This window comes from Aotus nancymaae, unplaced genomic scaffold, assembly GCF_030222135.1.
Source record: "Aotus nancymaae isolate 86718 unplaced genomic scaffold, 86718_ANA_hifiasm-v0.15.2.pri h1tg000007l, whole genome shotgun sequence".
NCBI lineage: Eukaryota > Metazoa > Chordata > Mammalia > Primates > Aotidae > Aotus > Aotus nancymaae.
The window spans coordinates 46,911,159-46,934,166 of NW_026988418.1; the positions used below are offsets into that span (position 1 = coordinate 46,911,159).

The 23,008-nt window shown below is 34.1% G+C and overlaps 1 protein-coding gene across 4 annotated transcripts in view; it reads left to right on the plus strand.

Moving 5' to 3' along the window:
* The window catches only part of PRKACB (protein kinase cAMP-activated catalytic subunit beta), a 157,990-nt gene that overhangs the window by 47,414 nt on the left and 87,568 nt on the right, over nt 1-23,008 (plus strand). The window contains exon 1 of one of the 4 annotated variants that reach the window (XM_064372564.1): nt 17,067-17,087. The exons of 1 other annotated variant lie outside the window; for it this stretch is intronic. Coding sequence is in view for 2 of the 3 variants with exons in the window: in XM_012442581.2 (XP_012298004.1) it covers nt 17,956-18,142 (187 nt within the window). In the remaining variant the exon portion in view is untranslated. Of the gene's footprint in view, nt 1-17,066; nt 17,088-17,864; nt 18,143-23,008 lie in introns of those variants that run through there. 2 more of the 4 variants (XM_012442581.2, XM_064372562.1) reach the window with 2 other exon arrangements.

A 23,008-nucleotide genomic window follows, 5' to 3' on the forward strand; every position in this document is an offset into this window, starting at 1 on the left:
AATTTGTAATGTTTCTTTCTGAGCCTATAGCCCCCTACCTTCACCTCCTTATGCTGTGGAGTCAGGGCAACCACACCTACACTAGCAGTCAAATAAATTTCTGACATCTGAAGTTTGCCCTTATCAATGCTCTTGAGTGTTCTAATGTGAGTGAAAAGAGTGACTGTCCCACACCCTGTAACATTTCTGTGGTGTTAGTGGTGGTTGAGGGGAGAAGTTTCATCTTCACATTTCAGGTGTTTAGAAAGCCCATCTGTGGATATTTAGATATGGGACTACCTGGCCATAGTCTTGGCTGGGGTGTTAGTATATCAGTGAAATTTTGTCATCGCTCTAAGTGTTAAAGGGAGACAGTGCCCGCACCAACCATGGCTAGGAGTTTCACATGTCCATATTTCATACATTTTAGTACTCTGGAAATAGAATCCCCTTCCTCATCCCTATCACCTTTACTTTAACTCCTTTTACTTTAGTTTACTCTTTTCAGCTATCGTTTTCAAATCTCCATTTGGATGTCTAATAAGCATCTCAAATTTAATATGTCCAGTAGAATAATCTTTTATTACAACACCCCTCCAGCCCCTTCCTTCTGAAATAGGATAGTTCCCTTGACCCCGTCACAGGACTCTCAAAGGGATTGACTCATTTACTAAGCCTGCAGCTCTCAACCCCTCACTGGAGGGGAAGCATGCAAATGAGTGGGTGCAGGGACTGGGACAAGTGCTTCTGGGTGTCAGCAGGAGTGTAGAATTCTGTACAGTCCTGTGGCAGCTTCTAGGGGTGGGGTACCTCTGACCTCTGGAGTCCCTCTAGGGCATCTGTTATAGTGTGCTCATTTAGCTTTTCCATCCATAGACAACCCTAATGTTTAACAGATCAGTGGAGGGTCAGGGTGACAGCCTTTTGCACCCACCCTCTTGGTAGCCGAGTTCTTGTCTGGTATCCAGGAAGAATAAGGTCATGCAAATGAATTGAAGGGTGGTGAATGTGGAGGATTTTATTGAGTGGTGGAAGTGGCTCTCAGTGGGATGGGAAAGTGGAAAGGGGATGGAATGGGAAGGTGGTCTTCTCCTGGAGTTCAGCCGTCCCCTGCCAAACTCTTCTTTGAAGTCCCGCCGTCAAGCTGTTCCTCTGAAGTCAAGTTGCTTCTCTCTAATGTCCTGCTGCTGCTGCTCTTCTCTCCTTCTCTGCTGCTCTGCTGCTCTGCTGGTGGGGAATTGTTCATTTGGGTCTAAAGCATTCAGTCCACATTGGCAGAAATTGATAGTTATGGCATACCCACCACTTTCATGCTCAAATATTATAATAGAATAGTTTTTAAAAATCTCACTTGAACAGTTTGATTGTTTGCATGCTTCCAGTGTTTAGACTTTAAAAAAATATATTGAAATGTACTTTGATTTTCTTTAATTTAAATAAATAATAGTCATTAATAGTTATTATCTCCTCAATAAGTTGTATATCCTCAATAAGCCCTGAGTCAAATGTATAGCTTGATGAAATCACAAGTTAGAATAAATAATAATTCACAGTAGCTCCTAAAAATACTTGTGAGAAATTTAAAATAGCCTCACTTTTCTAAAAAACTTAGAAAATGATTTGAATTTTTTTCACTGTATGCGTAAAATAATAAGGGCTAACACAGTTCTCCCCTGTAGCTAATTCAGGAACTATGCTTCTATAAAATTATGTGTGTTCCTATTGCCCAGTTTTGCCCATGTGATTTTCTGTGATGTTGGAAATGTTTGATGTTGACACTATCTAGTAGATAACCATTTAGCTACATGTGGCTGTTTGAGCATTTGAAATCATGGCTCATGTGACTGAGGAACTGAATTTTTAATTTTATTTAATTTTAATTTGCATAATCATGTATCACTAGTGACTATAATATTGGACAGTGTACTCTAGACTCAAACATGTGAATAAAAGCAATTTGAATTTCTGGAAGAAAAATTAGAGAATACTTACTTTTCAATGTAGAGCATATGTTTTGAGCAATTGAATATTCTCACATTGGAATTGTGAGATTAAATAAATTTCCATCTCTCTTTTTATGTTGAATAGTAAGATAATTTTTTGTATATTATATTAACTTATTGCTTAATATTCAGCAAAATTACAAACTTTTTTAGTTTACTATACTTTGAGATTTATGTTACTATTAAAATTTTAGGTGAGTCCAAGGTTAAAAATATGGAGTGTGATTGTGAAAATTTGTTTATATATTTGAAAATATATTAGTTTTCCAAGTGTGAATCCATTTCATATTAATAATGGAACCATACTTGTTAGTAGAAATAATGAAATTTTGTATAAAATTTACACTTTTTTAAAGAAATGTATGCATGTAACTTTTTGTCTCATAAAGGACTGTGACAAAAGTAATACAACTTTACTGTGGATTTACTTAGAGAAATGTATGTTAATTTCATGCTTAGATTAAGGTGAACCATGTTGAAAGTCAAACTTTATCTTTTAAATTTTTTGTTTCTAAATCTATTATTAAATTATTAAAATCACAAGTGATAAGATTAGTTTCTAGTTCCAATTAAGATGGAGTAAGTAAGTGCACATCACTTTATTCCTCCCACTGATTACGCCTAAAAAAAGATTCTGAACAGAATACATAAAGTAGCTGTGGAAAGACTTTGAAAAGTAAATATAGCAGGCAGATTGGAAAGGGAAATCAAAACTTGAAAAGAAACAAATACAGTAGTGAATTTCCTGCTTTTAAAAATTCCCTCCTACATCCTCCAGCTTAGACTCAAGGCAATGTGAATTCCAGAACTGTACAGTGGATTCAGATAGCAAATACACCAAGAGAAACCCTCTTTTTCTAATGAAAGACCCTGTAAAGAAATCCCCTGTGACAAGGAAAAAAAAATGGATGAAATTCCATTTGTTTATTTGTTTTCTGGTCCTGCTTTGAGACAATACCTACTCCTAAAACTGCATTCCTGTGTTAGTGACAATAGCAACAATGACCAAACAAGTACCTAAAACTATGAGAAAAAATGGAGATGACACAGAAAAGAGTCAGTGAATTAAAATAGAAGATCAGAAGAAATTGTCTGTTGTAAAACAACAGGAAAACATTTGTTTGAAAAAGGGAAAAGAGCCTTAAGATTCTGTAGGACAATATAAAAATGTCTAACATACAGGTCTTTTAAATCACAGTAGGAGAGGAAAGATATTGCTGCAGAAATGTTTTAAAAATTGAATATGTAATGGCTGTAAACTTCTCAAATTTGGCAACTGAGATAAATTTACAGATTGAAGAAGCTAGTGAATGTCAAGAAAAACCACATCCAAAGATATAACCAAATTACTGGAAACCAAAGAGATAATTCATCAACAGCAGTGCTGCTTTAAAAGAAATGCTAGGCCAGTCACAGTGGCTCACGCCTGTAATCCCAGCACTTTGGGAGGCCGAGGCATGTCGATCATGCGGTCAGGATATTGAGACCATCCTGGCCAACATGATGAAACCCTGTCTCTACTAAAAATACAAAAATTAGCTGGGCATGGTGACATGTACCTGTAGTCCAAACTCCTCAGGAGGCTGAGGCAGGAGAAGGGCTTGAAACCGGGAGGCGGAGGTTGCAGTGAGCCGAGATCCAGATCGCGCCATTGCACTCCAGCCTGGGTGACAGAGTAAGACTCTGTCTAAAAAAAAAAAAAAAAGGAGAAATACTTTTAAAGGAAGTTATTTAAACAGAAAAGAAATGATACCAGAGAGAAACTTGGCACTTCAAGAAGGAAAGAAAAGCAACAAAAATGATAAATATCTGAATAAATATAATAGATTGTTTTTTCTCTTAAGTTTATTAAGACATATATAATGGTAGAAATAAAAAGTTACAATATTATCTGTTGGAGTTTCCAATGTATGTGGATAGGAAACAACTAACAATATAAAGGAGAAGAATTTAAAGAGAACCAAATCTCACTCCTATAATCCCAGCACTTTGGGAGGCTGAGGCGGGTGGATCACCTGAGGTCAGGAGTTCGAGACCAGCCCGGTCAACATGGTGAAACCCCATCTCTACTAAAAATACAAAATTAGTCGGGCATGGTGTTGCATGCCTGTAATCCCAGCTACTCGGGACGCTGAGGCAGGAGAATTGCTTCAACTCAGGAGGTGGAGGTTGTGGTGAGCCGAGATTGCACCATTGCACTCCAGCCTGGGCAACCAGAGCGAAACTCTGTCAAAAAAAAAAGAGAGAGAGAGAACCAAATGTCTGTAAGGTTTATAAATTTCCCTTGAGGTGATAAATTTTAATTCTGGCTGGGAGCGGTGGCTCATGCATGTAATCCCAGCACTTTGGGAGGCTGAGGCAGGTGGATTACCTGAGGCTGGAAGTTTGAGACCAGCCTCACCAACATGGAGAAACCCTGTGTCTACTAAAAATATAAAATTAGCCTGGCATGGTGGTGCATACCAGTAATCCCAGCTATTAAGAAGGCTGAGGCAGGAGAATCGCTTGAACCCAGGAGACAGAGGTTGAGGTGAGACGAGATCACGCCATTGCACTCCAGCCTGGGCAACAAGAGCGAAACTCCATCTCATTAGAAAAAAAAAAAAAAAAATCTATGTAGACTTTGAAAAATGAAGTACATATATTGCAATCTCTAGAACAACATCAAAAAAGGGGAAAGAAAGCAACTATGCAGATGTTCAAGTAATTCAAAAGAAGGCAGATAAGGAGAAACAGGAATGAAAACCAGAGAGAAGAGACTCCATTTTTAGCACTGACATGTAAAGAACCTAGAGTTCTTACAAGTCTAGTGTTCTTACAAGCTAAGAAACTGAGAATCAGTGTTTTGTTTTTTTTTTTTCCCACATCAGAGAACTGAGATTGCAGGGCAACCACTAGCCTGAAATCTGGAGAGAGAGAGAAAGCAAATCCAGAGACTCACAGAAGCAATCTGCTTACCTAGAGTCAAAACTACTGTAGCCATAAATTGGTAGGAACATTTAAATGATAGTTTTGACAAATTGCTGGAGGCTGAGTGTGGACTAACATGGGAGTGTGACACCTCTGGGAGCAGCATTCTTAGGGAGGCCCCTACACTTTTCGTGGATTTTTCTTTCAGGTACTTTATCAGGTACTTCATCTTCTCATGAAGATCCTGGGAAAGGTCCCCTTGTAGTTCTAGCAGAGGGAAAGAGGATAATCATTATGATATATACCCAGAGTATTCGTCAACAAAGATCTACTCTGTAGGGGAAAATATACTATTAGACCTCTATCCTGGTTTGCGCAGGGCATTTTTCTCACTTCAGCTCCCTCTAGCCTTCCTGTCTCAGTTTAAGTGGGGGAAAAGCTATACCAGTGGAGAAATGCCCATGAAGGTCACAGCTCAGTGAAAATAGGCAAAGTAAAAACTGAAGGCTTAATGCTTATTCTATGAAAATCATAGAATGTTTTTCATTCCCCATATTTTACTACCACACCAACAGAGCTCTGGTATAATAACAATGCATTTCAGCTGGAAGAGCTGCAAGGATGGATTCTTTTCTGAGGAGAAGTACTGAGACAAGCTCAAAGTCAATGGAGGAGACAAATATAAGGTTACTAGAGGAACTTACTTGTAGTTTCTGATGTCTATAGCAAACATTAAACACTTCCTGTCCAGATTGACAAATCCGCACCATAAGTTTACCTCTGCTCTCAATGTTACTCAATGCAACATGGTGAACTTTGAACAAAAAAAATTAGAAGGCACACCTAATGGCAAGAAAAAACAGTCTGTAGAGATAAAGCAAGAATCAGAACCAGACTCAGATATTAGAAATATATGAATTATCAGCTAAGAAATATAAAATAACCATGATTAATATGTTAAGGACCCTAATGGAAAAAGTAGACATCATGTAAGAGCACATGAGATACATAAAGCAGAGAGAAACAGAAAAGATCAAAAGGAAATGCACTTTCAAAAGATCATAAGAAAAGCACTATAACAGAAATGAAGAATGCCATTGATAGGTTTATCAGTAGAATGAGCACTGCTGAGGAAAGAATCAGTGAGGCTGAAGATAGATCAATAGGACCTCCCTAAACTGAAATAAAAGAGAAAAAATAATAAGAAAACAAAAACAGAGCACCCAAGAACTGTGGGACATTTTTAAAAGGTATATAACTTATCTATCATTGGAATACCAGAAGAAGGAAGAAAAAAGAAGAAATATGTAAAGTAATAATGGCCAAGAATGTTACAAAATCAGTGACAGACTTTAATTAAAAATACAGATCCAGGAACTTCAGAAAATACAAAGCAGAATGAATGCTAAAGTAACTGAACCATGCACTTTATATTCAAACTGCAGAAAACCAAAAACTAAGAGAAAATCTTAGAAGAAGCAAGAGCATGGAGGGGAAAATAAAAATTTACCTATAGAAGAACAGAAGAAGAATTATGGCAGACTTCTCATCACCATGCAATCAAGAAGAGGGTGGAGTAAAATATTTTAAAAATTGAAAGAAAAAAGATATATATATATATATATATATATATATATATATATATATATCCAGCCAGGTGTGTGGCTCATGCTTGTAATCCCAAAACTTTGGGAGGCCGAGGCAGGTGGATCACCTGAGGTCAGGAGTTCGAGATTAGTCTGACCAACATGGAGAAACCCTGTCTCTACTAAAAATACAAAAATTAGCCGGGTGTGGTGGCACATGCCTGTAATCCCATCTACTTGGGAGGCTGAGGCAGGAGAAGCTTTTGAACCCAGTAGGTAGAGGTTGCAGTGAGCTGAGACCGCGCCATTGCACACCAGCCTGGGCAACAAAAGTGAAACTGTCTCAAAAAAAAAAAAATCCACTGACTAAGAATTGTAGATCTGTGAAATTAACCTTCAAAACTGAAGGACAAATAAAATAAATACTTTCTCAAATAAAAACTAAGGTTATTCATTGCCAACAGACCTGAAACTCATATCTACTTAAATAAAGGAAAATAATACAAGGAAAAAACATGAAAGTAAAATAAGGATCTTTTATTTTTCTTATTCCTCATTGATCTGAAAGAAACTGTTTAAAGTAACAATAGTAACATCGTACTGGGTGATAATGAATCAGGAAGTTTTCCCTGACCCCTTCGTAGTGGTGGGGGAGGGGGGAGTTGGGAACTAGAGTGTCGGTGCTAGAGCTAGTTGGCTCCTTTGGCCAACTTCACATAGCTTCACTTGGCTTCACTGGGTTTCACTGACTCAGATCTGCTGCACTCCTCCCCTTGTGGGAAGAGGAGCACAGCTGAGCCACCAGCTCACACCAGCAGGATTCAGACTCCATGCAGGCCATGGCAGCACCTAGTGGGGGAGTACCTGTGACCCCCTCAAACCCCTAGAAGTAGTGTTACAGTCAGTGCTCTTTTAGCTTTGCAGTCCATGGATGGCTTAAGCGTTTAACAGTTCAGTGGAACCTTTGCCTTTTCACAAGGGCAGAGGGTCAATGTGATAGCCTTTTGTATTCTGAGCTCTGGTCCTGTGTCCAGGAAATACCAGGTTGCGTGAATGAATTGAAGGATGGTAAATACAGGGGATTTTATTGCTGATGGAAGTGCCTCTCAGTGGGAAGGGGAGCTGGAAAGGAGATTGAGTGGGAAAGTATTCTTCCCTTGAAGTCTGACCCAGCCAGACTCTTCTCCGAGTTCCTGCTGTCAAGCCATCTCTCTGAGTCAAGCTGCTTCTCGCCAACGTTCAGCTGCTGTTTCTCCTCTCCATGTTCGGCTGCTTCTCCTCTGCCAGCTGGGTCAGGGGTTTTTATGCGTACAGGATTTGGAGCATGGCAGGCCATGGGTGGTTTTGGAAAACGCAACATTCAAGCGGGGGAATAACTGGAATGTATGTTCTCACTTTGAGCTGTGCTTCCAGGTTTGAGGATGGGGCCTTCGCTGGGTCTCCACCCTTTTCTGCCTAGAATTTTTCTGCCTCCTGTCCCTATCAGTAATACCATATGGACAAGGGATGAATGACCACAGCGTTACAAGAGATAAGAGAAAGTATTTGGGAATACTGTTACAAAGTACCTGTACTACAAAGAAAACAGTAGAGTGTTCTTTGAAGGTGCACTTAGATTAGTTAAAAATGAATACTGCAAACTGTGGGACAACCACTAAAATTCTAAAAAGAAGTATAAGTGAAATGTTAAGAGAGGAGATTAAGTAGAATCACATAAAATGTTCATTTAAAACCAGAGGAGAAAGAAAAATAGGAGGGGGAAGAAATAATAAATGTAACAGTTAGAAACAGTTACAAACATGGTGGATATTAATATAACTATGTCAGTAGTCACTTTAAATGTGAATGGTATAAACACATCAATTAAAAGGCAGTTCAGAGTGGATAAAAAACAAAACTCTTTTTAGAAAAGCAATACTTTCTCCCATCTCTTATGACATGGCAGTTATTCATTTTTCTTGTCCATGTTGATATTATCACCTAGTATGTTGTTACTGTTGTTACTTTAAACAGTTTCTTTTAGATCAGTGGGGAATAAGAAAACTAAAAGATACTTATTTTACCTTCATTTTTTCTTTTATGATTTTTTAAGGCAAGTTATGCATTGTCTGTAAGAAACCCACTTTACATATAAAGAGTAGGCAAGGTAAAAACAAGAGGTGGAGAAAAATATACCATATAATCACTAACCAAAAGGAAGCTGAAGTAGCCACATAAATTTCAGAGAAAGCAAACTTCAGAGCAATAAACATCAGGGATTTTAAAAGTTCCAGGGAGCATTACATATGTATTTGGCAATCAATTATCCAAAAACACTTATCAATCCTAAATATATGAACTTAACAACAAAGTATCAAAATGCATGAAGCAAAAGCTGACAGAAGTGAAAGGAAAAACAGTCAACTCCACTATTATAGTTGAAGACTTCAACACTCCTCTTTCAATAATTGATATAGAGTAGGCAGAAAATCAGTTTAAGTATGTAACTGACCTGAACAGCACTGTCAGTTTGATGTAATTAGCATTCATTAAATGCTCCATTTAACAATGGCAAAATATACATTTTTTCTTTAGCTTATAGGAACATTTACCAAGATAGACCACATTCTGGGCCATAAACCACATTTAACACATCTCTTAAGATCGTAATCATGCAAAATATGTTCTTAGACCACAGTGGAATTAAACTAGAAATCAGTAACAGGAAAAAAGCTGGAAATTAGTTAAAGAACATATTTCTAAATACCACTGGGGTCAAACCTCCAGAGAAATTTTAAAATATTTTAAGCTAAATGATAAAGTATAATTTATCAAATTTTTTACAATTTAGTAAAAGCAGTGCTTAGAGGGAAATTTATAGCCTTAAATGCATATCCTAGAAAAGAAGAAAGATCTAAAATCAGTAACAAAAATTTCCACCTTGGAAAACTGAAGAAGAGCAATTTAAGCCCAATGCAAGCAAAAGAAAAGAAATAACAAAAATTAGAGCAGAAATCATTGAAATGGAAAACAAGAAAATCAACAAAACTAAAAGTTTGTTATTAAAAAAAAAGTCAATAACATTGATAAAATTCTAGCCAGGGTGAGGAAGAATAAAAGAAGATAGAAATTACCAATATCAGAAATGAAAGATGGACTTCACTGAAACATCCATGGGCAGTAAGAAGATAATAAAGGAATATTATGAAAAACTTTATGCCCAAAACTTTGACAAATGAAATGGACCAATTCCTACAAACTATCAAAATTTACACATGTGTAAATGAATCTGAATACTTCTATAGCTTTCAAAAATTGAGTCAATTATTTAAAAATTATAATTAATAATTTCCAAAAAAAGAAAGCATCAGGACCAGATGAATTTACTGGTGAAATATACCAAATAAAAGTTAATACTAAGATAACAAACAACCCAATTAAAAAGTAGGCAAAAAATATGAACAGCCATCTTATAAAAGATATAGATGTCAGGTAAACATATGAAAAGATATTTAATATTATTTGTCATTAGGAAATTACAAATTAAAAACAATGAGATATCACTGTACACTTACTAGAATGGCTAAAACCTCTCTCTCTCTCTCTCTCTCTCTCTCTCTCTGACTGCCAATTGGTGACAAAGAGGCAGAGCAACATAAACTCTTTTTCATTGCTGGTGATAATGAAAATGGCACAACCACTTTGGAAGACAGTTCGGCAATTTCTTGAAAAATTAAATATAGTCTTACCACACAATTCAGCAGTCACACTTGTAGGTATTTAACCAATTTAAAAAGGAATTGCCGCACAAAATACCTGCACAAAATGCCGCACAAAATACCTGCACCAATATCCGCACAAAAACCTGCACATGAAAACTCTGCATTATGGTTTCATTCATAATTGCCAAAAACTAGGAGCAACCAAAATGTCCTTCAGTAGGTAAATGGATAAACTGTGATATATTCATTACCCAAATCTCATCTGGAATTGTAATCCCTGTAATCCCCATGTGTCAGGGGGAGGAAAACAGCTGGAGGTAATTGAATCATGGGTGGTTTCCCCCATGCTGTACTCATGATAGTGAGATCTCAAGAGATCTGATGGTTTTATAAGGGGTCTTTCCCTCTTTGCTTGGCACTTTTCCTTCCTGCCACCTTGTGAAGAAGGTGTCTTGCCTCCTCTTCACCTTCTGCCATGATTGTAAGCTTGCTGAGGCCTTCCCAGCCATGCTGAACGGTGAGTCAATTAAACCCCTTTCCTTTATAAATTACCCAATCTTGAACAGTTCTTTATAGCAGGATGAAAACAGACTAATACATTCATACAGTTGAATATTATTGAATTACATATAAAAGAGCTATAAAGTCATAAAAAGACATGGATAAATTTTAAATACACTGAAAAGTCTGTATACTTTATTATTTCAATTATATGACATTCTGGAAAAGGCAAAACTCAGCAATGGTAAAAATAAATATATATTTATATAAAGACACTGATATATATATCAGTAGGTGCCAAGGTTCAGGGAAACACAAGGGATTAATTAGGGTTGTAAAATTATTGGCTACATGGCCTTATGCATTTGTCCAAACCCACAGTACTTACAGCACAAAGAGCAAGGCTTAATGTTTGCAAACTGTAAAAAATCATTTAGAAAGTTGATAGATCCTAGGAAGGAATGCAGAAGGTGAAAAATAATCTAACTGTAGTACAAATGTGTTAAACAATCTACTGAAGCAAATGGACACAAAATGTGTTGACTTAAGTTACCTTGGAAATAAGTGGAATCTGTAAGACTAGAGGCAAAGGAGTACCGTACTCTAGTTGGTAAAGTTATTTTCTATGGGAATAAAGTTGTTAACTTACTTACCAGGTTAACAATTCTAATATTTCTATATGTGTATACTAAAATTGAACAAGTAAATAAGTTGATGGTGGATGGTGGGAGCCAGGTTTCTCTCTATTGGAATGAATAGGAATTTACAGATACAGATAAGCTAGGCAAGGCAGCTAAAAGAAATCATGTAGTAATTCATTAGAGTTGGAAAATAGAATGAACTCATGCTTTGTTTACAGATACAGGCAGTTACATATGGAAATATAAATAAAGGAATATGCAAATGTTGGTATACATGTATATTTTTCTTGCTCTCAGATAAGAGGGCCTAGAAGCAACAGCGCCCCAGTAGATGAATGTACCCATTTCCCAGATCTTGATTTCTAAGACGGTTCTCCAGTAAAAGGAACGGAGGCTCCTTGGAGAAATGGCTGATTCTAGGACTGGGGCAGAAAGTAACACAAAGTGAGCATGGAGCATCTCGTAGTGCTAGAAAATAAGGAAGTGCTCAAACGTATTCATGTATATATACATGCACACATACACAATTATGGAGGTATATCAAAGGGACACAGGAGACAGTTAATGGAGCTTACAATGGTCAAAGTGGAATAATCTGATCAACAAAATAAATAACGTAACATTGTATAAATACCACAGGCATTAAAAGAGTAATAAGGGGATATTAGAAACAACTTTATTCAAACAAAGTTGACAACTTAGTTGAAATAGACCATTTCTTGAAAGACACAAACTATCAATATTCATTTGAGATGAAATTGATAACTCAATAATACTACATCTATTGATGACATTGTATTGGTATTTGTCATCTTCCAAAAACCAAAAAGTAAAACACTGTCCCAGATAGTTCTACTGGGAAATTCTACAAAACATTTAAGGAAGAAGTGATACTAATTCTCAAAATTTCCTCTGGAAAAATATAAGACAGAATACTTCTCAACTTATCTTCTGAAACCAACCTTAACCTGCTACCAAAATCATGCAAAGATGGCACATGAAAATAAAACTACCGAACAATATATCTTTATGAACACAAACACAAAAATCCTCAATAAAATATTAGTAAGTTGAATCCAGCAATATATACAAGGAATATTACACCAAGACAGAAAAATATAAGACAGAATACTTCTCAACTTATCTTCTGAAATCAACCTTAACCTGCTACCAAAATCATGGAAATATGGCACATGAAAATAAAACTACCGAACAATATATCTTTATGAACACAAACACAAAAATCCTCAATAAAATATTAGTAAGTTGAATCCAGCAATATATACAAGGAATATTACACCAAGACCAAGAGGCGTTCATTCTGAGAATTCAAGGCTGGTTTAATGTTTGAAAGTTAATCTGTGCCTCCCACCATATTAGCAGACTAAAAAGGTAAAACCACATGATTATATCAACAAATGCTAAAAACACATTAGGTAAAATTCAGCATCTTTCCAAGATAACTCAGGATAAAAAAGGAAACTTTCTTATCTCAATAAGAGGCATCTACAAAACACTGTCTATGGCTAACATTATAGTAGTTAATGATGAAAAACTGAATGCTTTCTTCCTAAGAGTTGGAATAAGGCAAGGATGTTCACTCTCACCACTCTTGTTCAACATTTGCACTGTGACTAATGCAATAAGACATATAAATAAAAGGCATACAGATTAGAAATAAACAATTTCTGTAAAAAGATGACATGACTGCCTACACAGAAAATTCCAAGAAATCTACAGAAAGAAAGTCTCCTAAAACTGAGTTGAGCACCAGTAAATATGAAATATAATAATGTATAGTAGCAAGGAACAATATATTAGATTGATGCAAAAGTAATAGAGGTTTTTGCCATTGAAAGTAATGGTGAAAACTGCAATAACTTTGGCAACAACCTAATAAAATATTTTTAAAGTACTGTTTGCAATAGCTCCAATTTTAAAAATAATTAGGTATAAATCTAACAAAATATGTTTAAGATCTGTATGTTGAAAACTATAAAACAATGATGAAAGAAAACAGAAAACCCAAGTAAATGAAGAGACATGCTATGATTATGGATTGAAAGACTCAACATAGTTAAGATATCATTTCTTCCAATAAACAGAATCCAAATAAAATTCCAGCAATATTATATTTGTAGACATAGATAAACTGATTTTAAAATTTATACCTGAAGGTGAAGAAACTGTAATTCCCCAACAACTTAGATAAAAAGGAAAAAAAAAGTAGATTTACACTGTCAGATTTCAGACTTACTAGAAAGCTATGGTAAGCAAGACAGTGTAGTTTTGGTGAAAGAGCTGACACATACATAGATTAGTGAAAGAGAATGGAGAGTCCAGAAATAGATCCACACAAATATGGTCAATTGATTTTTGATAAAGATGCAAATGAAATTCAACGGTAAATAGATATATAAATTATGCTAATTCCATACAATGGAATACTATTCAGCCATAAAAATGAGTGCACTAGTAAGATGCACAACATAGATAAATCACAATTGCTATACTATACTAAATTAAAGAAGCCAATCTGAAAAGGTTACATAGTCTATAAATCCACTTATATATAACATTCTGGAAAAAGCAACACTATTACCCTAAAACCTTTATATGAATAGCAGGAGTTATAGTCATGTCGTTTGTCCTCCATATGAAGCAAATACATCATTTACACATTAAATATGTTTTCGTGTTTTTCTTTTATTCAATGTTTAAACTCTAAAGTACATAGTTCTGCTTGGCCCCAACATGATTGTAACAAACATGGACAATGAAATTGAATGACTGTAGGTGACCATCTTAATGGAAACCTTTTCAGCAAATTTTCAGATCTGGGACAATATATCCAAGAATCAATCTTACCCACCACTATTCTTTCACCCCCACTTTTTCACCCTTATTTGGAAAATAACAGCGTTAAAAAAAATGTTTACTGCTTGTGTAATCAGTGTCCTGCAGTACAAGGAACCCTAATCTAGGAGTTTGAAGACCTAGGTGACTTTGGGCAAGTCACTTAATGTTTATAAGTTTATTTTTTGCATCTTAAAACAAGGATAATAATACCTGTGCTGCTTACTTTAATTGTAAGGGTCTTATTTGCCTTACAATAATATCAAAATGGTTTTACAGAGCAAATCACTTTATATGTTGTAAAGTGCTTGGTAAGTATGTCATCACTATTATTAAATAGAAGAAACCAGTATTTTGTAGTATTTTATGGCAATTAAAGCTGGTTCAACTCTGAAATTTTCTGTAATTTTAAAAATTAATGCAGAATGAATGAGGAATAAAATCAACCTCATGAAGTTGATTGCACTCTAGTTTTAAAATCTTATTTAACTACAAGATAAGCTATTCTGACAAATTCTGGGTGCATGGCAGGACATTTAGTGCAAATTAAAGTTACGGAAACACCATTAGGAAGAATAAAAAGCAATATACTTCTTAAAATTAATTTCACTTATGAAGAAATTCATAGTTTTAGTTAAAACTGCAGTTGTTTCTTTCTAGCAGTAGATGCCAGTAGAGTTCTTCTTTTTATTTTTTTTAATCAAGAATCAAATATCCTAAGCACTTTCATAGCAATAGCTTCCTGGTCACATTACCATATGTAGAAACATTGCTCTAAAGATTAAATATTCTATTTTCTGGAAGGACTTGATTACGAATTGGAACAATTTTATTTTTTAAGCTGTGCAGATTTAAAATACAATGTTTTGGGGATGAACTCATCTAGTGAAGTTTACTCTTTTTGCTATAGTAATTTTGTTTTAAAGCTTATGCATTGTTTTAATCAGTGTTCTAGTTAGGAATCTGCAGTTTCTGTACTTGAGCAACATTGAATATAAATTAAAAATCTGGCTAGATGTGTTAAAAATGAATATGGTCGAGCTGAAATGTTCGGATTAGTTTGTGTATTTGGCAGTGGAATACCATGAGTATAATATTTTGGGGAGGTTAATATGTCAGAGAAGTGAATGACTAAAGGGGATGATTGGAAGCAGAGAAAACAATAAGTTATTTTAAGAAATCTGCATTGGCACTGAATAAAAATGGAATTCAAAGAATGAATAAAATTTAGTAACCATACAGAGAAAAAAGGAGAAGTTCGATGTCAATTCTATGCTGTTGTCTCTATATGTGAACAAGTTGGTGCTTGTTGGATTATCTATAAATACGGTCCTATCATAAATAAAATTCAAAAATTTTCAAGTATTTGATGATTCTACTTTAGACCTTTAAATAGTTAAAAATGAGAGGATACTTCTTTCAGCATGTCTATTGAGTATGTTATACGTGTATTTCTTTTGTGAATTCAAGTAACTCACAATTTAGGGTCATATAAATTCATAAACAATACCTTTTAACATAATATTTTAAGATCACTGAAAACAAAGGAGCAAAGTTTATTTTCCTAGGAAGTAAGTGGGAGACTTCACTGAAGAGGTGACATTTGAACTGAGCCTTGAAGATGATTAGAATTTCCTTCATTAGAGCAAGTCAAGGGAATTCAGTAATTTTATCCACTTCTTCCCTTACAGTGTCAGTCTATGCTCTGTAGATGTTTAGTGAAGACTACAGACATTTAATTAGTGTCTGTTTTGTATAAGGCACTACCAGATGTTAAGAAATAAGTTATGGTTATGCACAAATAATATTTATACATAAAGCTACAAATTTAAGAAGTTTATCTTATAGATACTATTGCATATCTGTTTAGATTGATATAAATTTTATTACACAAAAGAAGTATATAGAAATGAGCTGTTACCATGGCAAAATTCATTGGTGTTTTGTTAATAAATTGTTATGCACACATAATATGTATACATAAAGCTACAAATTTAATTTATCTTACAGACGTTGTTACATATTTGTTTAGATTGATACAAATTTCATTACACAAAACAAAATACACAAATGAGCTGTTACATGGCAAAATTCATTAGTCAGTGTTTTCTTATTGACTTTGTATGTAGTCCTAATTTGATTACATTATTGTTCCTATTTCTTGTATTTGTCATTATTGTTTCTATTTTTTATGTTTGTCAAACAGTTGGCAGTAAATCTGAACTAAGATTTTTTTAGATAGTTTTAGATAGATCTTTTTTTTTCTTTCCTTTCCTTCCCTTCCTTTTTATTTTCCTCCCCTCCCCTCTGCCTCCAAAGAAAACCACACAAATTTCTTACCCTTTAGCGTCAAAAAACAAGAACTCAAAATTTTTGTTAAATGCCACCAGTTACTTTCATTCCTGAAAATCAACAAGGCAAATTTTATTTACTTTTAATCAAAAGAGATGTTTTGGCCAGGTTCAGTGCCTCATGCTTGTAATCACAGCACTTTGGGAGACCAAGGCGGGCATATCGTTTGAGGCCAGGAATTTAAGACAACTCTTGGCCTGGCCAACGTGGCAAAACCCCATCTGTACGGAAAATACAAAAATTGTCTGGGCATGGTGGCGCGTGCCTTGTAATCCCAGCTTCTCAGATGACTGAGGGGCGAGGGCGAAACCCCATCTCTACTAAAAATACAAAAATTAGCCAGGCATAGTGGCACAAGCCTGTAATTGCAGCTACTCAGTGGCTAAGGGACAAGAATCGCTTGAACCCAGGAAGCGGAGGTTGCAGTGAGTGGAGATTGCACCACTGTGCAATCTGTCTGGGCAACAGAGCAGAACTCTGTTGGTGGTGTTGTTAAAAAAAAAAAGAGAGAGAGAGAGAGAGATGTTTCTAAGTGAGATCACTAAATCAGGAATTTAGGTAAGTAGTAGTCTTCAGTGGTAAGATTTTAAAATTAACATGTCTCAGCCAACTAGAAAGAACATTTTTTCTCTCAATTGAAATTTGTTGGTATGGTGAATTTTATGTAATTTAAATCTTCTATTTTGTTATTTTTTTCAAATTTTAGAATGTTTTAGAATATACTCCTGGTAGTAGACATATATCAGCAGATTAAAAGTTTGATAAGCAATACTGACATACTAAGTGTCTGTAGTTATGTACGTGTTAGACCTAAATCAATGAATTAGAAACTTTCCATTTTTTAAAGTGCTATTTCAGATTGTTTTATTTATATGTGTTATAAATTTGTTTTGTAAGAGTTTTGTCATACCCATTTCATACTAGTTTTTTGATGAAAAGTTAGCTGCTTATAAGATTCATAAAATCTGTATATTAGTTGATTTCCTAGAAAAAAATACAGCCTGTCTTTAGCATGTTGTATTTGGAGAACAGCTTGGCCTTCAGTTGTTTGCATAGACTTGTCATACATGTTTAACTAGTTTTCTTTTATTTAAATATTCAGCCCACTATATATATATAAAGTTTTATATTTAATGCTCTCATTGACCTGTATATTAATATTAAAACACCCAAACACAAAGCCTTTTAGGCAGATATTGCAAGTTTTTAAAATCCTCATCTCTAGCTGAGATGAAAAGTGTTTTGCTGAGAAAAGCTCAGTAATGTGCTGTTTGATATTAACAGGAAACAGAACAGCAGTAGTGGTTTGAATACCCTGCAAACAGGAAGTTTGAGACATGCATAGCTCTTAGCTTCTGTGTAAGAAGTTGTGAGCTCTTTCTGGAAATATTTGCAGTTACATTAAGTAAAGTGTAAATGCACATGAATGGCAGCTTATAGAGAACCACCTTGTAACCAGTATACAGGTACAACTACAGCTCTTCAGAAATTGGAAGGTTTTGCTAGCCGGTTATTTCATAGACACTCCAAAGGTACTGCACATGATCAGAAAACAGCTCTGGAAAATGACAGCCTTCATTTCTCTGAACATACTGCCTTATGGGACAGATCAAGTAAGTTTTACTTTTTAAATGCTACATTTTAACTAGCAGCTAAAATGATAATTGGAGTTTTACAATCAAACATAAAGAACCCTCTTTTGTTTGTCGTTTTCTAATTTTCACAAGGACATTTTACAAGATAAAGTTAAAAGAATTCCACAAAAACTTGATTGTAAGTTTAACTGAATCATGCAGCTTTCATCGTTGTATGGTTTTATTTTTGACTATTTAAGTTCAATATCAGTGACAAAGTTTTCTACAAAATTCTTACATCATTTCTAATGTATTGTTTTTTGTTGTTTTTACATAAAAGTGAAATACTTAAGTTTTAGAAACAATCATCTGTTTACTTCTTAAAATTTCTTGTATTTATAAGCTTTAAACTTTGAAAGGACAACAAGACTCTTGAATTTATAATTAGATTTCTATTGTGTTTGCCATGTTTTTATTTTTAAATGCATGTGTGAAAGTTATTTCAGTTTTACAAACAGGAATTTTAAAAATAAAACCATAATTATTCTATCTAAATTCTTACATTTATAACATTATGGATATCAAAACTTTATATTTCATGTTATTTATACGTATGACTCAAATGCAGGAAAAAATTGATTATGCATGAATCGCATTCCTTCCAGGCACATTAAAATGTTTGGACTTACTACTTTGCTTAACTGGTACTATGGAACCATTTTTGGTGCCATACACTCTAAAAGATAAGTTGCACATATAAACAATACTAGTGCCGCCATTCTGCATCTCACCTTGGACCCTACTTAAGGTACTTTTGTCACTTCGATTAGATGAACAATAGAATTACCCTTGAAACTTTTGTCCTCTTTGGTGTGTTTGTTTGATCATCAGATAGCACTATGGTTTGATCTTTCTGTTTATGTATTCGATAGCAGTTAAGGAAGAAAACTCAAGAATGGCTTACAAAAGTTACTTCTAGGTTTATACAGTACCTCAACAGTGTTATAGAAGCGTATTTGAATTAATTTTTTACTGAGTCAGAAATTTTTTTACATTCTTCAAACTATTTTAGAGATATTGAGGAAGAACATATATTTGTGCACTTTTTTCCACTTAAAAGGTTTTGGGTTAAAGTAGTCTTTACTGTATAGCAAGTTGATGGATTAGGAATATGAATTATATATATACATATATATATAATCTTCAAGTTAATGAACTGTTGAATATTGAAATAATGACATATTATTAAACTTTACAATGTAACAATGGCTTATTTATTGTTATCTTTGCCCTATTCTTTTAAATTTCAGTCTCCTAAATCCTTTTGGAAATTATTTATGCATTTCAAATATGTTTTAATTTAAAGTTAAATGAGGAATAGAGACAGAATTGAATTAATTTCTGTTTCATTAATACCTGCTCCTCGTATAGTGGGTGTTTAGTAAAAATGTCTCAAATAAATTAATGTTAGGGGTTTTTAATAATTAAAAGTTATGTTTGAACTAGACTTTCACCACTTTTTAAATGTATGGGACTTGTGATGCTTTCTAAAACACATTTTAAAATCTAGTAATGGAAAATAGTATGAGCCATGGTTTCTATTGGAAAAACAGACTGATAAAATGCTGTTTTTCATTTTTTTTTAATCGTGAAGTCAAAACAAATAGAATCATTGTACACAAAAAATTAGGAGCAAACCATGTAGCCCTGCAAATAATATACATAGTGTAAGAAATACTCAAAGATTAACTGAATGTTCATTAAAGTATTCCTTTACTTGACTCTCCTTTTTATATCCCCAAATACCATAGTAGAGATAATAATTTTATATCTAAGGATGAGTATGGTAGCGTGAAACTCTAATCATGAAATGTGTTGATATAGAGGAGAAAACAGTGATAGAGCTGAAATAGAGGAATCCTATCATTTCAGAATTCCGAGGTTTATTTTTGTGATGAAAACATAATTTTTATTCATTTGTCAAATTAGTTATAGAAGGAGTTCTGACTGTACAAAGTTTCATATGAACCACATTCTTCAAAGCTTCCTAAAGCAGTTTACTTGTATGACTCGTTTGACAAGGAAGGGGAATGTAATGTCTCCTGATGATAAACACTGAATATGTTTGTTCCTAAAGTGTTTTTTTTTTTTAAATGAAATCAAGTAAGCATAGAAACTTTACCAAGTTACAAAAAAATTAAGTTCATAAACTGTTTATAAAAATTGATTACAAATTTAGGAGATATGTAATGCAACAAACTTTAATCCAAGTTTCTTTCTTGTCCAGTGACAGTATATATAGGAAGAAACACAGAACGAAGACCATATAGTGGTCTCCAGGTGTTTCATCTTTTACTGTTAAACTTACAGAAATTCATGTTTGATTAAATAAATATGTAACAGTTAATTGCATGCACATATAAATACATGAAGTTCATAGAAAAGCATGGAGGAATTCTGCTTTTTGTTCCAACTCAGAATGAATGAGAGTATTGACATTCATTAAGTTCTCTTTCTAGCAAATTTATTATGGTTAGCTTTTTAATCTTTGTTTGATCATAAATGTGTAAAGTTATATAATACTGACTTAATGAATGTCTAACTAACTGCAGTATTTTAAGAAGCAAATAGGTCAGTGCCATCAAATACTTTTCCTTTCTCCTTTCCCATGAATTGACAGGCTGTTTCTCTTGTAAATACAAATCCATTATTAGTAAATCTTAGATTTAAATATGATATTAAACAAATGAGCAATTTTGATTATGGATATCCTCACAAAAATTATAAAGTGGTTACAATAGACCACTTTAGTCAGTTCTACCTTTGCAAATTTTATACAATCTCTCAGACAGTTTACCTCCTATTTGTTAGCCCATTGAATCTATATCATTTTAACTTCTCGGCTAAAAGACTTTCTACATTGTCTTTTCAACAGCTTTTCCCACTTGCAACTAATCCATAAGCTTCTTTTTAGTAGTGAATTTCTACTTAATTTCTACTCATTTGGTGAAACTATTTTGAGTATTTACTATATCATAGTAAGTAAGCAAGGTTCTAGGAAATATAAGATCTATTTTTTATCCTCAATAAGAAGAGTAGGAAGAGCAAACGTAATATTCAAGGTGTAATGAAATAGTTGCTTTAGATGTCTAAGTAGCTTACTGTGGAAGCTAAGTGTAAGAAAAATTATTACTAAAGAGAAAATGGGAACCTTCAAAAACATTAACAAATGAATAAAATTTTGAGACCCAGTTAAGAAGGTTATTTTGAGAAAATAGCATACACAAATATGGGAAAATATGAACACTAAGAAATTACTTAAAAGATTTAGTAAGATATTGTCTGGAAAATTAGTTTCTGGATTTATTTAAAAGTTTTCTGTTAGACATCCAGAATTTTGTACTATGCTATATTAGTGGGGAGCCAATGCAGTTTTTTAAAGTGGAAAATAATATAATGCAACCTTTGTTAAAAGAGCCTAAAGATTTTAACTAGCATAATACAGGATTAGTTAACTTGCTTACTTTACTACATGGAAATGTATATAGCTACTGTATATTTTCTGTTTTTGCTGGGCATTTAATTAGAAGTAATGCTTTCGACATGGCATGGCAATGAATAGTCAGATAATAGATTCCTTTTATACAGTGCTTATTCAAGATGCTGCTTCTGTCTGGAATTCTCTTTCTTCACTTCCACCAGTGGTGAGATTTGCCCATACTTTAGGTATCCTCTCAGCTATCATCTCTGTAATAAAACCACCAATGCATCCTATTTATCTATCCTTCATCCTTATTAGAATCTATGCTCTTCCTTATGTTCTTATATCATCTGATACTTAACTTTTAATGTGGTTTATTCATAGTATTTAAAATGTATTACTGTAAATCCTTATGAATCTATCTCTCATATTTGATTTTGAACTCCTTGAAGGCAAATAACTTGTCAGTTTATTTCAGTATTACTAGCATAATTTTCAATAAATCTTGAGTTATTTGTTAAATTAACAGTAAATATCTCTGCAGTGTTACACAAGTGATCTTCTTCTAATTTCTTTTATTGTGATCTTTGCAATTTATTTTAAAAGCCCATGACCGTTAACTAAAAGCAGTCAAATGCTGACCTGGCTCTAGTAAATACCAATTTTTAGTATTACCTATGCATTTTTACCATGATTTTTAATAAAAAATTGAGTAATAGGCAGACTTTTTAGTAAAATTAAAGTAGTTGAGATATTAAATGATGTTGAAATCAGGAAATGATTCCATGGGTTGTTTAGCAATGCAAGTACTATATCAAATTTACTAACATAACCAGAAGCTTTTACTTGCTTGTACTTTGCAAAAATAGCCATGTGACAGAGTTAGAAGAGAGCTTGCTACTCCAATGTGGTCCCTGTCCAGCATCATTAGCATCCCCTGGGAACTTGTCAGGATGAAGAATCCCAGACCCCACCTAGACCTACTTGGTCAGAATCTGCATTTTAAGAAGATTTCCCAGCTGATTTATATGCACACTAAGGTGTGAGAAGCACTTTTTGTCTAATAACATTTTAATATGATATCTAAATGTGTATCTTCACTGGAGAAAATTTTGAAACCACGGGGAAAAAAGAAAAAAGTTAAAAAAAACCTCACAATTCTGTCAAAAGGTAATGACTGTTATCATTTTTGTATATATACTCTATTTTGTATATAGACACACAAATTTCTACCAGGTCTATTTTTTTTTATTTTTTAAGACAGTCTTGCTCTGTCACCCAGGCTGGAGTGCAGTGGTGGGATATTGACTCACTACAGCCTCTGCCTCCCAGGCTCAAGGGATCCTCCCAACTCATTCTCCCAAGTAACTGGGACTACAGGCACATGCTACTATACCTGGCTAATTTTTTGTGTTTTGGGTAGA